At 56.6% G+C, this 14,659-nt stretch overlaps 3 protein-coding genes across 18 annotated transcripts in view; 1 reads left to right on the plus strand and 2 right to left on the minus strand.

Annotated features, from left to right (window-relative positions):
• Positions 1 to 663: 663 nt before the first annotated feature.
• Positions 664 to 4,132, plus strand: NOL3 (nucleolar protein 3). The gene is made up of 4 exons (XM_019455662.2): positions 664 to 816; positions 3,142 to 3,444; positions 3,577 to 3,885; positions 3,982 to 4,132. The coding sequence occupies exons 1-4, from the start codon at positions 774 to 776 to the stop codon at positions 3,987 to 3,989; spliced, it is 663 nt and encodes a 220-aa protein (XP_019311207.2). The 5' UTR covers positions 664 to 773; the 3' UTR covers positions 3,990 to 4,132.
• A 413-nt stretch (positions 4,133 to 4,545) lies between these two features.
• On the minus strand, positions 4,546 to 12,438 carry MATCAP1 (microtubule associated tyrosine carboxypeptidase 1). 9 transcript variants are annotated; one of them, XM_019455639.2, is made up of 8 exons: positions 11,810 to 12,303; positions 10,859 to 11,054; positions 9,054 to 9,679; positions 8,829 to 8,972; positions 8,428 to 8,560; positions 7,171 to 7,476; positions 6,940 to 7,037; positions 4,546 to 5,916 (listed from the first exon to the last, which is right to left on the minus strand). In XM_019455639.2, exons 3-8 carry the CDS (start codon positions 9,621 to 9,623, stop codon positions 5,752 to 5,754), a joined length of 1,416 nt encoding a protein of 471 aa, XP_019311184.2. In that variant the 5' UTR covers positions 9,624 to 9,679; positions 10,859 to 11,054; positions 11,810 to 12,303; the 3' UTR covers positions 4,546 to 5,751. The 9 variants fall into 9 exon arrangements, 8 of the variants coding, with proteins under 8 accessions (XP_019311184.2, XP_019311183.2, XP_019311188.1 ...); XM_019455638.2 differs by lacking the exons at positions 10,859 to 11,054; positions 11,810 to 12,303 and adding an exon at positions 12,310 to 12,438; XM_019455643.2 differs by lacking the exons at positions 10,859 to 11,054; positions 11,810 to 12,303 and adding an exon at positions 12,310 to 12,411 and having other exon boundaries at positions 9,054 to 9,128.
• A 361-nt stretch (positions 12,439 to 12,799) lies between these two features.
• EXOC3L1 (exocyst complex component 3 like 1) overlaps positions 12,800 to 14,659 on the minus strand; it is a 35,285-nt gene continuing 33,425 nt past the window's right edge. For all 8 annotated transcript variants that reach the window (XM_053906542.1, XM_053906543.1, XM_053906541.1 and 5 more), the window contains 5 exons: positions 13,858 to 13,987; positions 13,608 to 13,730; positions 13,375 to 13,530; positions 13,159 to 13,283; positions 12,800 to 13,078 (listed from right to left, as the gene is read on the minus strand). In XM_053906542.1, the coding sequence (XP_053762517.1) occupies positions 12,889 to 13,078; positions 13,159 to 13,283; positions 13,375 to 13,530; positions 13,608 to 13,730; positions 13,858 to 13,987 (724 nt within the window). In that variant the 3' untranslated portion in view covers positions 12,800 to 12,888. The remainder of the gene's footprint in view (positions 13,079 to 13,158; positions 13,284 to 13,374; positions 13,531 to 13,607; positions 13,731 to 13,857; positions 13,988 to 14,659) is intronic.

Consider the following 14,659-nt stretch of genomic DNA (forward strand, 5'->3'; position numbering starts at 1 on the left):
ATCCAGGGCTAGCATGTGGCCACTGCAACCTCCAGAACTCAGGGGCTTTTGGGGTCACATCCAGCCTTCTAATGCATCTGCTCTGTGATCGTGGGTAAGCTGGTCCCCTTCTCTGAGCCTTATCTGCGACAAGCAGAGAGAATTCAAGAAGATGGATGTAAAGCATCTGGTAATTGCCAGGCCAAGAGGCTGGGCGCTGGATATTTGGGGCCGCAGGCTGAACCACCCGCTCGCTGACTCAGCCGATGCACCCTGGGTGGAGAGGGAAAACGGACTACGTGTGTGAGCCCAGGCGGTGCTCGGCCTCTGCGGCCTGCTTCCCGGTGTCCAAGAAGAACGCCCCCCTCTTCTCCACCCCTTCCCAGTTCCCGGCAGCCCTGGCCGCCCCGCCCCCTCAGCAGCTGCTGCTCCCACCCCCTCCCTGCCCAGCCCTTTCTGCCTTGTCATCTACTGCCCCGCGGAGGCTCGACTCTTGAGTGGGGCCGCCCGGAACGCACAGAACCGGGACCCCCCCCCCCCCGACGCCACCTGGCTGGAGGAGGGAAGAGAAACTGATTGGGCAGAATCTGCGCCCCCTCATCACCAGCCGCGCTCGAAGGAGGTCTGTGAGCCCCGCCCCTCCGCCGGACTCTAGCTCTGGGACTGGGTGGAGGGGAGGTAAGGGGAGCCTTGTGATCTCACTTTCGCAAAAGCTCCCGCAGTTTCCCACAACCCTTGCTCCCTAGCGTAAGAGCCTGCGCAGCGAGGTGGGAAGGAGACCCAGACCCCTCTGGATGCGTGGCACCTGTAACCTCCTGAAGCTCCGGGAAGAATTTGGTCTGTGACCCTTGAAGGACTAGCCACGACAAAACTTTGGTATTCACTTCTGAGCATTGGGTCGCAGGGGGAGACCCAGACCAGCTAGGGTCTCTGCACCTCAGACTGAGGTGCACAAAGTACAGGACTTGGCATAATGTGGGGAGGAGGTTAACATGAAAATAAGTTGGGGAGCAATGAGGGAAAAGGAGGGGCCAGTTCAACCTGTCCCCCCCCCCCCCAATTCTCTGCACTTGTACAGAGTAGGTCCTGCACCTGTGACTGGGGGCACAGTCTTTGGAGGTCTCTGCCAAAGAGGGCAGAGGGTCCGTGTGCACAGTGCAGTGATGTCCACGCAGTTGTGACGGTGTATGCTGTTCACTGGTTCCACAAGAGAAGGAACCAGTCTGCTTTTGGGACATTCTGGCACTGGGGTGGAAAAGGGGACATTTGAGTCATGGAGGATGGGTCCACAGCATGGAGGTAAGGAAAGGGTATTCCAGGCTTAGGGAACAGCATCTGCATCTGGTTCAGATGTGCCAGGGGCTTACAGGGTTCTCCCAGCACTGTGTGGTGGAGGGAAGTGGGAGAAACCCCAGCTGTCCAGGTTAGGAGGTGGCCTAGAGCAGCCAGGCCAGATAATCTTGATTCTCTCTGATGGGCAGTGGGGGGAAACAGACAGGCCATTAAGACTGACGTTCTGCTTCGCAGATCTTGTTGTAGTTCAAGTTAGAGCAAATCAGATCCCAGTTCTGCCACTTGGTCTCTCTGAACCTGTCTCCTCACCTGTAAAATGGGGACAATAAATCCTGTCCCAGGGGCTTGTCAAAGTCACTATGTGGTGGGAGTGATGCGATGGGACTGAGATGTACTTAGAAAGACTGTCATAGGAGATGAGGTGACCATGGTGGGGTTGAGGGGGATACTAATAGAGACCACTGAGAGGTAAAGGAGCAGCATTTGTCAGAGATGTGACATGAAGGGAGAGGGAGAGGTGGGGGTAGTTCTGGTCTTTGGTCAGTGGCTGGGGGAAGGGCTGACACTTCAGTATGGCTAGGAGGGTGAAATGGCCAGGGAGGCATAGCTTGACACCAGGTGGTAGTGAGAGAGACCTGGGAGGCAGGATGGGGGCTAGGACCAAAGGCGCTCACCCAGACCTGGAGCCAGGTAGGGAGGTAGCAGAGTGACCCCAAAAGGAGGATGAGACCCGGGAGGGTGCTGTGTGAACAAAGCCAAGGCTGGTGTAGGTGGGCTGAAGGAGGGAGTGGTTCAGGGCCTGACCTATTTTGCCCCTTAATGCCAGGGGCTTTGCTGCCTGGGTCAGGCCACTCCAAAAGTGATGGACCTTTATCCTTGGTTGTTAATAAATGGACACAGCAGATTAATTTCTGCCTAAGACCTGCTGCTTGCGAGAGACAGTCTCTCAAAATGGGAGGATCCATGGAGGAAAACAGAAAAGTTCAGCAAGCATTTGTTGGTGGCTTTTATGAGTTGGGTCTGTGGTACCTAAAGATGAAGCATTCCCAGGGAAGATTCCCAGGGAATCAGGGAGACGTTGGGTCTCAGGTAATGTCAGGAGGTCTTGGTCAGAGCTAGGTCTCAAGAGGATTCAGGCATCCCTGCTCAGGTATTAGGGAGCCAGGAAGCACCATCAGACCAATGTCAGGGTTACAACATAGTGGTGGTATTGGTGAGGGACTGGAGGGGTGGAGCCTCCCCCAGAAAGATGGGCCTCAGGATCAGGATAGGAGCCTAGACTTCCTTCAGTTGGTGAGGGAAGGCTCTCAGCACTTGTGCTCTGGGTGCAGAGGGGATTCAGCACTCAGCAGAGTCTAAGCTGTACATGAAAGGCTAGACTAAGTAAGAGATTAGGATGACAGAGAAATACTCAGCAGATAGACTGAAAAGGACCTGACTGCAAACTGGGTGTTGAGTATCCAGGTCAATTGTAGGTCTTTCTGCTTGTTAAGGTGGGGAAGCAGGCTGGGAAAAAGAATTTAGTTTGGATAAACGGTCTGAATCAAACGCAGGATCTGCAGGCAGCGGGGACACAGGAGGGACGTCCTGACTGGGGAGAGTGGTCGAGAGTAAATAAGGGCCCAGGGATAGCATAGAGGAGAGGGGAGCCACAGCTGACGTTTAGGAACCCAAGGAGAAGCCTGAGGAGGAGACGGGACAGAAGCAGCCTGAAAGGCAGGAGGTACAAGTCCTGTGCTGAGGAGCTGTCCGGCTGCCCGGGTCAAGGTGAACTTAAATCCCAGCCACGAGTGTTCACGGAGACCCTGGGAGAGAGGTCAAGGGCGGGGGAGTCCTTGCCCTATTACCTCTCTCCCCTCCCCCATGCAGCCCCCACCATGGGCAATGCGCAGGAGCGGCCCTCAGAGACGATCGATCGCGAGCGGAAACGCCTAGTGGAGACGCTGCAGGACGACTCCGGGCTGCTGCTGGATGCACTGCTGGCGCGCGGCGTGCTCACCGGGCCTGAGTATGAGGCGTTGGACGCGCTGCCTGATGCCGAGCGCAGGGTGCGTCGCCTGCTGCTGCTGGTACAAAGCAAGGGCGAGGCCGCCTGCCAGGAGCTGCTGCACTGCGCCCAGCGTACTACGCGCGCGCCAGACCCGGCCTGGGACTGGCAGCACGTGGGCACTGGTGAGCGCGAGAGGGGCGGGGCCTGGGCCAGAGCACGGGGCTTGGCGGGAAGGGTAGAGTGTGGAGCTGAGTTGTAGATGGCCGTGTGTCAAAGATACCGCTGAGGCCTTAAAATGAGATACTCCAATCCAGGCTACCGGGAACGCAGCTACGACCCTCCATGCCCTGGCCACTGGACGCCTGAGGCACCTGACTTGAGGACCGCTTGTCCCGAACCGCCCAGAGCTTCAGACTGCGACGAGGCTGGGGTTTCAGGGGGCTCGGAGGCAGTATCCGGAACCCTCGAGGAACTCGATCCGGAAGTGGAAGCTGAAGTCTCTGAAGGGGCTGAGCCAGAGTTGGAACCCCAAATGGATCCGGAACCAGAGCCAGCACCTGAACTAGTGTCAGAGCCAGAGCCCGAGCCAGAGCCCGACTTTGAGGCGGGTGACGAGTCTGAAGGTGTGAGGCTACCCAAACCTGGTGTCGGATTGGCGGGAGGGTTCCCCCCCCCCCCCCCCGCCCACGCAACTACTTTTTTCCCCCCATCATTTCTAGATTCCTGAATGTCAGAGTGCTGATAGGCTGCTACTCTCTGCCCAAAGCAGACAGGACCTGGGATTCTGCTCTGGCATTGGGGAGGATGCCACCAAGTCTCCACCTGACCCAGTACCACTGGAAGTGAATAAACTCCGGTGGGTCACCTTGGGCCCTCTCTGTGACTCTGATTTTTTGCCCAGGAACTAGGGTGAAGATCCATACCCCTGAGTCTTAGCAACCTGGGAAGCCCTGTGCCCCACTGCCTTGTCCTTAGCCCCTTTTCATCCTCAATAGCCCAAGCCACACTCCCCTGGAGCCCTCAGTTCCAGGCCCCCAGTGGGATGACGGCCATACCCCAGGGCCCTGCCCTACAGCCCTTTTCCTCTCATGAACCAATTGGGGGGGGGGGGTGCTGTGTAGTCACCAGTCCCACTTCAGGGAAACCGTTGGGCCTGGTGCAGAGAGCCAGAGGAAGGGAGATTTCTCTCCACTTAGGACAGGCTAGAGCTCACAGCCCTGGGAAGTGAGATTAGAAGTGAGAGAGGAAGAGGAAGGGATCTTGGGTAGACAGAGCCCACACACTTCATTGTGATTGTTGTTTTAATTGTCTGGTTTCTCTCTGGACCGGGAGCTCTGTGAGGGTTCTGACGATTAACTGGCACACAGAAGGTGATCTACACGTATTCACTGACTAAATGAATAAGGACTTTCCAACTGCATTTCTGAATTTTACAGGTGGGAAAACCAAGGGCAAGGTCGGGGTGGGAACAGGTCAATGTCACACAGTCGAGTGAGGTGAAAATGGAAGCAACAACCACCTCTACACCTCTCCTGGTCCAAGAGGGGCTCGGACTTAGGACGATGGCTAGGGGCCTGCCCCTCAGGCTTGAGTGTGACTGCTGCCAGGCAATGCCACCCTCTGCCAGAGACCAGCTGTGAGGGTATGGGCAAAGACAGGAATAGCACAGGCCAATGGTGGGGGGTAGGGGCAGGGCCAGGTGAACTCTTGGGCTTGACTCACAAGGCCTGAAGAACTGTGTGTGTGTGTGTGTGTGTGTGTGTGTGTGTGAGAAAGAGAGGGAGGGAGATGAGAGTGGGGCTAGGAACAGTTGGTGCCTTCCAGAGGAGCTCTGTTCCCTCCACCAAACCTTCAGAAGCTGCTGCCTCCCAAGACCCAGGATGCAGAGCACATAAATAGGGAATAAATACATGACCAGTGGGAGAGGCAAAATGCTGGAAAGCACACCCCAGCCCAGCTGGGTCTCTACCACCAGGATCCCTGCCCCTTGAGTCTGTGTGAAAGCCAGGCCCTCAGGCTCAGGCAGTCACCCCAGGAGAAGGGAGATCCCCACCAGGACCCAGTGAGAGGTAGACAGCGTGAAAGCTGAAGGAGCACCAAGGGGCCAAGTGGGGGAAGGGAGAGACTGGAGTATGCAGACACTCAAAGCCATCTCATGCAAGAACAAGTTTCTACCCCCAAACCACCCCCCATTCCCATCATGCTCAGCTTCCCTCCTGCCCTCAGGCTTACCTTCTGCTCAAGAGAGAACTAGAGGTAGGAGGGCAGACTCAGTTTGCCTGACATGCTGCTACTGGTCCCTAGGCCCCAGTGAGGCTACCAAGGGACACAAACCCTCTGATGCCATCCCTACCTCCTGGGATGCTCCTGCCCTCCCAGTTCCCCAAGAAACATCTAGGCCATGGAAGCACAGAACAGTCAGCTTCATGTTCGGGGAGCTGATCTGGGGCCCTCTGTCCAGGGCCTCTGCCTACAGCCCTTAACCAGCATCAGTCAGGCAGCAGGCGGCCCAGTTCTGCTTCATCCAGCCGGTTGGTGGCCATGATGTGCTCCAGCTGCTGCCGGTAGCGTGCCAAGTCCTGCATGAAGTGGGGCACCCGGGTATTGTCCAGCACCCCATGGGGCCGCAGATGGTCTACATCCTCATAGGACACCTGCAGGAAGGAAGCTGGGCCTCAGGGGTAACCAGAGCGATGTGGCTTTCAGGTAGCTGGTCCTAGCTCTCTATGAATTGCTCAATGCCCTCTGCTCCTGGAATGCCTCCTTCTACCCTCTGGATCCACTCCAAGGTTACATACCCTGAGGCTCAGTCCTGGATGTGTTTGTTCTCTCTTCGAATACTTGGTATCGTCCGTGCCCCACAGCCCCACTCTTGTCTCCAGCCCAGCTTTTCCCCTCACCTCCAAATGCAGGTATCAAGCTGACTCCTCAGCACCTTCCCCTGGATCTCCCTCAGACACCTCAGATCCCACACCCAATGCTGAACTGGGTGCCAACTTATGCCAGCCCCACCTTCCGCAAAGTTCTCTAGGCCAGCTCAAGGGAAAGAACCTGGAATATGTCACCCTCCAACTCAGGGTGGTCTTTGAGTTAGAGGGATTCCATTCTCTGAAGAGTGTTCCCCAGCTTGCTCCTCCCTCTGTATGGCTACTGTCCAGTTAGGCCAGACCACCAATTCTTCAGGAGTGATTGGAGAGGTGGCTTCCTCCTCCCCCCACACTCCCTTCCCTAGGCCTCTCTCTCCAATCCACCTTCCACTTAACATCCACAGGGAGCCTTCTAAAGTAAAAATGACATTTCTCTGCTTAAAGCTCTACTGATTTCCCATTGCCTCAGATAGAAGTCCATCTTCCTCAGCCTGGCACAAAAACCCAGAGCCAGAGACTTGGTCTCTGGCCACTTCTCCAGCCTCCTTCCCTAGCCTTTCCTGACTGCTCCCCTGGCCTGAATGCTCCCCTCCTTTGAAATGCAGTATCCACCCACACACCTGAAGTCTAGGTCAGGTACCTACTTTTGCTGCCAGGTTGTCACTTCACTTTTGTTCACCTCCACCCGGGTTCCCCCCACCAGAGGAGCTTGGCACCCAGTCCTTAGTCGAGCACCCCTCAGAGGCTCAGGGAACACTGCAGTGACAAGGAGAGCTGACTGGGATCTCTCAGAGGTCCGTGGCCCCCTACCTTGCCCAGTGAAGTCAGCAGTGGGAAATCGATGGTCTGGCGGTGCCGGAGAATGCGCACGATGCCATCCAGGTACACCTGATCCTTGCTGAAGCAGCCTGTGGGCACGGGAGGGCCGTGAGCCCCTGGCCGGAAGCCCACCCTCCTCGCCCCTGCTCAGGGCACTGCCCCCCACCCCGCACCCCCAGGTTTCCTTCAGGGCAACCCTCCCAACACAGCACGGGTGCCCACCCGGCAGCGAGGTGTCAGTCTGCCCGCGCTTGGCGCGCACACAGTACTCCCAGCGCACGTCAGCATCCTGTACGTAGCGCGCCAGGTCCTGGAAGAGCTGGCGGAAGGACATGCGCGAGGCGCGGTGGATGGTGTAGTAGAGCAGTGCGGCACGCCACAGAAATGGCTGCTTGCGGAACAGCACGCTGTGCAGGCTGGCCAAGCCCTCCTCCGTGGGGTTCGCTGGCCGCAGACCGTACTGCAGCCGGCCCTCGGCGCTGTGCCACGGCTGCCGGGCGTTGTTCACTCCCCGCAGGTAGTGAGTGCCTGCAGGGAAGGCGAGGGGAAGGCGACACTGGGTGGGGCATCCAGGGGACCAACCTGTGTCCTGCTACATCCTGCAGGACCTCTAGCGGGTGAAGGTGACTCACGTACACTCCAGCCCCTAAACTCAGGCTCTCGTGCAAGTTCTCCCCACCCCCATTCCCTGCCCCAGACAAATGCATACTCACCCAACCCCAGGCAGCAGGAAGACCCTCCTCAAGTGAACTTGCACCCAAAGACTCAGAGTCCCACACACAAGAATCCTCCCCACCTATCCAGGGCTACACACACAAACAACTCTCCCAAACTCACACTGCCTCCCTATGTTGCCCCCTCTACCCCCTGAGAAGCAGGAACTCACAAACCACCCCGGGCCCCACATCCTGCATGCCCATATCATGTTGAAAGTCATGCTGATGACCCCCAGTGATAAACACCTTTTGCCCAGAGCTACAGAATTCTTGATGAGGAGACACAGACAGAAAGGAATAGTAATTAGTGTCCCATGTTCTCCATTTCAGCTCAGCCTATCCCCTCCTAAAACCTGGCTTTGAGTCCTCAACCAATTCCATTACTAGGATCTGGCCTTCCACCCACCCTGGAGGGCCTCCATGTTGGCTGGGCTAGTGCAACCCTCGGGGTACTCCCTCTGGCCTGTCCAGGCCTCAGCAACCTTGTCCCCACTGTCAAGGGAAATCAGAAAGGAAGCAGAGGGACAAAAGATACCCAAAGGGAGCAAGAGATGAGGGTGAGCCCAGAGAGTGGGCAGGCATGTTCTGGCCTACCTCTGTGAGCCAGAGGGAGTAGGTAGCTGCTCACGAAGGGAAAGGGCCCGTCCTCCGGAAGGAAGGGGAAGAAAGAGAGGGGGTGGGGTTACTGGGGCCCCTCACTGCCCACCACCCCATCCCAGCCCCCTCTCATCCTACCCACCCACCCACCTACCCACACCCTGACCTATCTCGTGCCGCAGCATGCCCTCCAACCAATACTGGCGGGCTCCAGTCAGGTTGATGGCCAATGTTGGTCGGCTGTTCTCCACCATCATCACTGCCTGGGACAGCAGGTCCTCACTCAGCTGCACAACAACCTGCAGGTGGTAGTGACCTAAGCCATGGCCACCAGCCCTGGGGCCAGTATGCAGGTGGACATGCTGATGCCAAAGGGTAGCCAGGCCACACACCTGGCCAGGGCACCCACACTTTACCACCTTTGCTCAGAGCCAGCTCCCACCTTACTGGGGCAGGGATAGGGGCTTGGCTGGGGTCACTATCTGGCCACGTGTAGGGCTGGGCCTGGCATCAGCAGCCTGGTTTGGGGCACATAGAAAAGGGGCCCGGAAGACCGGGCTGGCTCACCTCCCCAGCGCAGCCCTCCTTCTGCATGTATTTGCGCACAATAGACCAGATCTGGCACTTGGTCAGCAGCTGGCCCCCAGTTGCAGCTTCAAAGTGTTCATAGGTACCAAATTTCTCCAGGACAGCCTCAATGATGCCTACTGCCTGCACATAGGGTTGCAATGGCTGGTCAGACCAGGCCTCTTGAGTGGTCAGGCCAGGGTGAGGTGGGCAGGCTAGACTGACCTGATGGATGAACTGTCCAGAAGCCTCACAGTACTTCTCCAGCACAGCCGTGGGCATGGGCTCCTGGTATTCGAACTGTGGGTTGTAGGTATAGTGGGACTGGAAGAACTTGTCCCGCTCACGGTCCATGTTAGTTGGCCGCAAAGCCACCAACATGCAAGGGCTCTTGCTGGCACCACGGCCTGCATGCTTTCGACTCTTAGCAATATGAGGAAGAGAGGCTGCAGACCTCAGGGTGCCCCCACCTGGGTCCCGTCCCCGTCCAGGTGGGGCCCGACCCTGGGTGCCACCCCCCCGCCGTCCAGTACTATTTACAGTATAGGTGCTCTCACTGCGACGCATGTGGCCACGGTGGCCCAAGTGCAGCTCTGAGAAGGGCTGCAGCTCAGGCTGGGGCCGCAGGGCTGAGGGGATTGACAGAGCCAGGGGCAAGGCCAGGGACCGAGGCCAGGGGTACAGCAGTGTCCCATCTCGGTCTGAGGGCTTCAGCCTATGGCGCAAGGACGAGGGACTGGCTGGTGGGCTGGGGGGTGCCTGCTCATACACCTGAGCCCCTGAGTCCAGCACCATTCTGTCCTGGGGGTCACATCCAGCCGAGTCACTCCAACTCCCCACACTGTCGACTTCTGGGGACAAAGAAGGGCATGTGGAGGCCAGTATGAGTGGCTGTGGCCTGAGAATCAGCAGGCCTGTGCTCCATACTGTCCATGCTGGGTGGGTGCTTAGTGGGCTCAGGGTCTGCCACCAAGGGTCTGGGGAGCTGCCCCCTGCCTCACCTCCACCCCAGTGTCCATGCCTTCCAGCAGGCTCACCCAAGGAAGCTGGACTGGGGGAAAGCAGGAGGCAGAACTTATACACCCACCTCGACAGCGGTTACTGGAATCCCCTTAGCCTATGAGCTGCTGAGAACAAGGCCTGAGCCCCTACTCATGGTTTTATCTCCTGTGCTCAGCGCCCACACAGGCTGGGAGCTGGGACAGTATAGCCTCAGTTGCTGGGGTGATCAGTGAGGGGCTCTCACCACCTTCTACCTGCCTTCCATCTATGGCCCTTTGTCAGTCTCATCCCTCCCCTCCCACCTGCTCCACCACTCCTCCAGCCCAGTTGGCCTCAGTCAGTTTGAATGCCTGCATGCTCCTTGCTTATGTTAGTCTCTCCACCTGGAATGCTCTCTTTCCTCTGGATCATCTGTGCAAATCCAAATTAGAATCAGCTTTTGGGGAGCAGAGGGAGACTTTAGCAAACTCAAGCCAATCCCTAGTCTGTCTCCTCTCAGAGGCCTCTTTCTAGTGGTCATCCAAGGCCAGTGTTTGGACCTTTACTCCTGACTCTGTACTAGGGCTCAGAACAATCCAGTCTCTCCCCGAAAGTCTGACTGAAGTCTCCAGATTCTGAACTCTCTTGCCTATTCAGGGATACAATTCCAGCATTTCTCCAACATCGTCAATCTCTTCCTCTACTAGATTCTTTCCATCAGCATAAACACTTGCTGTTATTTCTGTCTTAAAAAATCCAAAGCAAACCCTCACTTGACCCCACACTCTCCCAGGCCCACCGCATTTCCCTCCAGCTGCTCCTTATTGCAGCACAACACCCCAAGTCATCTGCATGTAGTCGCTGACTCCTTCTTTCCTGTTCTCTCTTACATTTCACTCCAGCTAGGCTTTTGCCCCACTCTCCATCGAAACTGATCTGACCAAGGTCATCAATGATCACATATTGATCAGCGCACTCAACATAATCATTTCATCTTGGAAACACGTTCTATACTTGGCTTCCAAATACACTCAAACATATTCTCCTACCTCACTGGCTGTTCATTCTTGGTCTTCATTGTTCATCATTACTATCTTCCTGATCTCTTAATGTTGTCAGGCCTCAGGGCTTGGAAACTTCTATGGAAACTTCTCTCCTCTTCTCCATTTATGCTTACTTCCAAGGGTGATCTCATTCACTTTCATGGTTTCAAAAACATCAGCCCAAACTTCTATAAACTTCAAGCTGGTGTTGCCAGTTCTCAAGTCAACATCTTTACTTGAATTTACAACAGGCATCTCAAACTGAACATGTTCCCTGTCTGGAATGCTTCCCCCTCATATTAACTGCAGGGCTCACTCTCCCACTTTCCTCAGATCTCTGCACAAATATGTTATTAGACAAGTTTCCCTAACACACTCTCTGTAAAATAGTAAACCTCCCCCTCTTTCCTCTCCGCCACAATCTTCCCTTCCCCACGTTATTTTCTAAAGCAGTTATCGCCATCTGAAGTACAGTATATGTCATTACTAGTTACCTCCCTTCTCCTTTTGAATGTTCACAGCTGTGTCCTCAGAACCCAGAATAGTATCTGACCCAGAGCGGTTACTCAATAAATGGGATGAACCCAAGAGCCCTGCTCCTTTGCAGAACTGGAATCATTCCTTCCACACACTCTGTTTCCCTGTATAGATCTGATCCCCCATCCCTACCTCCCTCCGTTCTGCCTAGTAACCACCTGTTTGAAAAAATTTCAGGCCTCAGGCTTCATTCTTCTCAACTAACTGTACACTTTTCTGGACTCCTCACTGATATCTGGGCCTCTCCCTAGACCAGTCCCCTTCATCTCCCCCACCCCTTCTTTCATTCGACCTAGCTCTTCATTCGACCAAGAATACGCCTGCTTCTCTCATGTCTCAGTTCTTTTGCCAAGAATGCCCTCCCAATGTCTCCCTGTAGCAAACTCCTAACCATTTTTCAGGGTTCGGTTTAGGCCTCACCTCCTCCCGGAAGCCTTCCTGGCGTCTTGGAGGCTCCCAGTGTCTAGGCGGCTTCTTTACCACTGTGTCACTGTCGGAGCCTAGGCCTGTGTCTCCCCACCTCCCCCTTAACTCCTTGAGGGCAGGGACGGGTCTGACTGACCCCCATGTCTCAAGCACCCAGCACTACAAGCAGAATGAATGAAAGATGGCTGGGGAGGAGCCCAGACAGAAGGCGGAGTCCAGTGACAAATAAGAGGGTGTGGCCTGCGCCAATAAAAAACTCCGGGAGAGGGTAACGTGGAAGAGGAGCCAATGGGGACGGAGAGATGGAGGAGGGGCGTGACCTGTAGCCAATAAGTGGCGGAGGATGGGACAAAGGGCGTGGCCAATAGAGGGCGGAGCCAGAGGACAATGGAGCGGGGGGAGGGGGGGTACCCGCTCAGATGATTAGGGGTCGCGCCGCAGGCCTTCGCGGCCTCTCGGAGGTGGAGGGTTCCGTCCGCGTACCGCACCCCCACCTGTTCGTTCCTCTTCTCGCCACCACCGTTCCCGCTCCGCAACACCAATCGCCAGCCGCCCACCCCGCGGAAGCCGACGCTGGTGACGCACGCACTTGGGTGCGCGCACGCTCACACGAAGGCGCGCGTTTTCGCGTCAATCTCGGCGGCGGCGCGCACCCAAGAACACAGCTGGGGGTGGGACCAGTCAAAGCAGAGGGGGCGGCTAGGTCCCGCCCCTGGGCGCGGCGATGTCCTAAGCCCGCCCCCTCTACGAGGGCTGGGGGAGTTTCAGGGCTTCAGGTGCTACTCAGCTTCAGAGTCAGGGCCTGGAGACCCGAGCTCACTGCCCTGGTGCGGATAGGTGGGTCTGTAGTCTGCGTACAGCGGCAGAAGCTCCCGTACTTGAGAATGCGGTCCACACAGGGCTGATGCCGGGATAGGTGAGGCACAGCCCATATCAGGACTGGAGCCAGGATACCTTAGGCGTATTCACTGAGCGTGGACCCCCTAGTCTTTACACTTTTATTTCATCCCCCTTCCCCAATACACAATTCAGACATCCAGGAGCTGTGGCTGTATTCCAGGGGCAGCCGGGCGTCAGGCACAGGGCCCGGAGGGAAGGCAGGAGGACAGCGCAGGAGTAGGTACTGGCACGAGGCTAAAGAGTGCGCGCTGACCCGCAGAGAGAGAGGGCTGTGGGCCGGCCTGCAGGGAGCTGAGTGCGGCCAGGCGCTGCTCTCGGGACACATCCCCGCGCAGGTCCAGGAGGGCAGAGACATGATCCTCGCTATGGGGACCCCAAAGAGGTGTGTGTCAGCTCCGCCCCGTTCCTCCTCCCCATCCCCCCACCAACACCAGTCTTCACACCTCACGTCGGGAAATTTTTGTCGTAGGCCTGCCACCTCGAGGCCGAGCAGCATGGGGTCACGGAGGTTCAGTAGATCCCGCAGAGAGAGGAGCACCGGTGCGCACTGAACACTCTCCTCCAGGCCCTGAGCACCCCAGAGTAGGTCTCGAGCCCGCCCTCGACTCCCACCCAACCACTGAGACTCCCGCCCATCTGCTCGCCTAAGGAGCTCTCACCAAACCAAGGAAAAGCTCCCGAAGCTGGGCCGCATCGTTCTGCAGGCGCTGCGCTGCCTGGATCCTCTCGTCGGCTCCTCGGCACACTAGGCGGCCCTGCATCAACGCACGTAGGTACTGCAGTACCACCGTGCGCTCCGCCTCAGCCAGGAGAAGCTGCAGAGAACGCAATGAGTCCAAGACGCCTTTCCTATGGGCGCTTCCCTGCTTCCCAGCCTCTCCCTTAAGCGCACCTGGACTGCAGGATTCCGCACTCGCCTGAAATCCTGGCAGAAGCGCACCGTCCGCTCGCATACATCGTCCAACAGCTCTGGGCTCGACAGCCACCGGCGCGAGGGCAGAGCTTCGAACAGGGGCTGGGGGGTGGGGTTGGGCAGAGACGGGGCTGGAGGAACGTTCAGACCTAGCATTTCCCCAGCAGAGACCCATACATATATATGCTGTATCTCCTCCTCCCACCCCCATCCCCACCTGAAGACTTACCTGGAGCTCCGCCAGCAGCTCCTCCAACACCAGGCGGCAGATCCTCCTCTGCAACTCGTCCAGCCCTGCTTCCACCAGAGCCAAGTCTCCTGAACCCGCCCCGTCGGGCTGCAGGACGGACAAGGAGGAGCTGGACCGACCAAAAGTTATGGCTTCAGGACCAAGGCCAAGGCCCTCACGGCCCTCTGTTGTCTAGCCACGCTGACGCCACCTACTGGCGTAAGTTTGTGGAGGGAGGGGGCACTACCAAAGATCTGGGCCTTGGATTGAAGCTGGGAGTGATAGGCTCCGACGGCTAGAAGAAACCCAGCCAGAACTGCCTCTAATTTGCAGTGTAACTTTGCGCAAATCATGTCTTTTGGTTTCTGTTTGGGTAAGGGAAGCCTTAGGAGTGAATAAAAAATCATCATTAACTTGTTTGTCCTCTCTGCCCCCACCTCAAAGAACATAAGACCTAAAAGGAAGGGAATTTTTTTTCTGTTTTGCTCACAATTGCAACCACAGCCATTATTATGTGGCACAGAGTAGGACTTTGATATGATACTATGTGCCAGGTAGGCACTGTGGTAGGTACTTCACATCTATTTTCTTATGTGATTTTCAGAACGTACCATTATTACCCACATGATACTTATGAAAACAAGATTCAGAGAGATTAGGTAACTCACTCAAGGTCACACAGCAATTAGTAGAACTAGGATTGGACTCCCAGGGTTAAGTGAGTCCAAAATTTCTAATGGTCTAGTGTGGACTGCGTCCATACCTAATTGGGGTTCAATCAGCGGTTGTGTGGGGGCCTCCT

This window comes from Panthera pardus, unplaced genomic scaffold, assembly GCF_024362965.1.
Source record: "Panthera pardus isolate Hobbes unplaced genomic scaffold, ASM2436296v1 HiC_scaffold_19, whole genome shotgun sequence".
Lineage (NCBI taxonomy): Eukaryota > Metazoa > Chordata > Mammalia > Carnivora > Felidae > Panthera > Panthera pardus.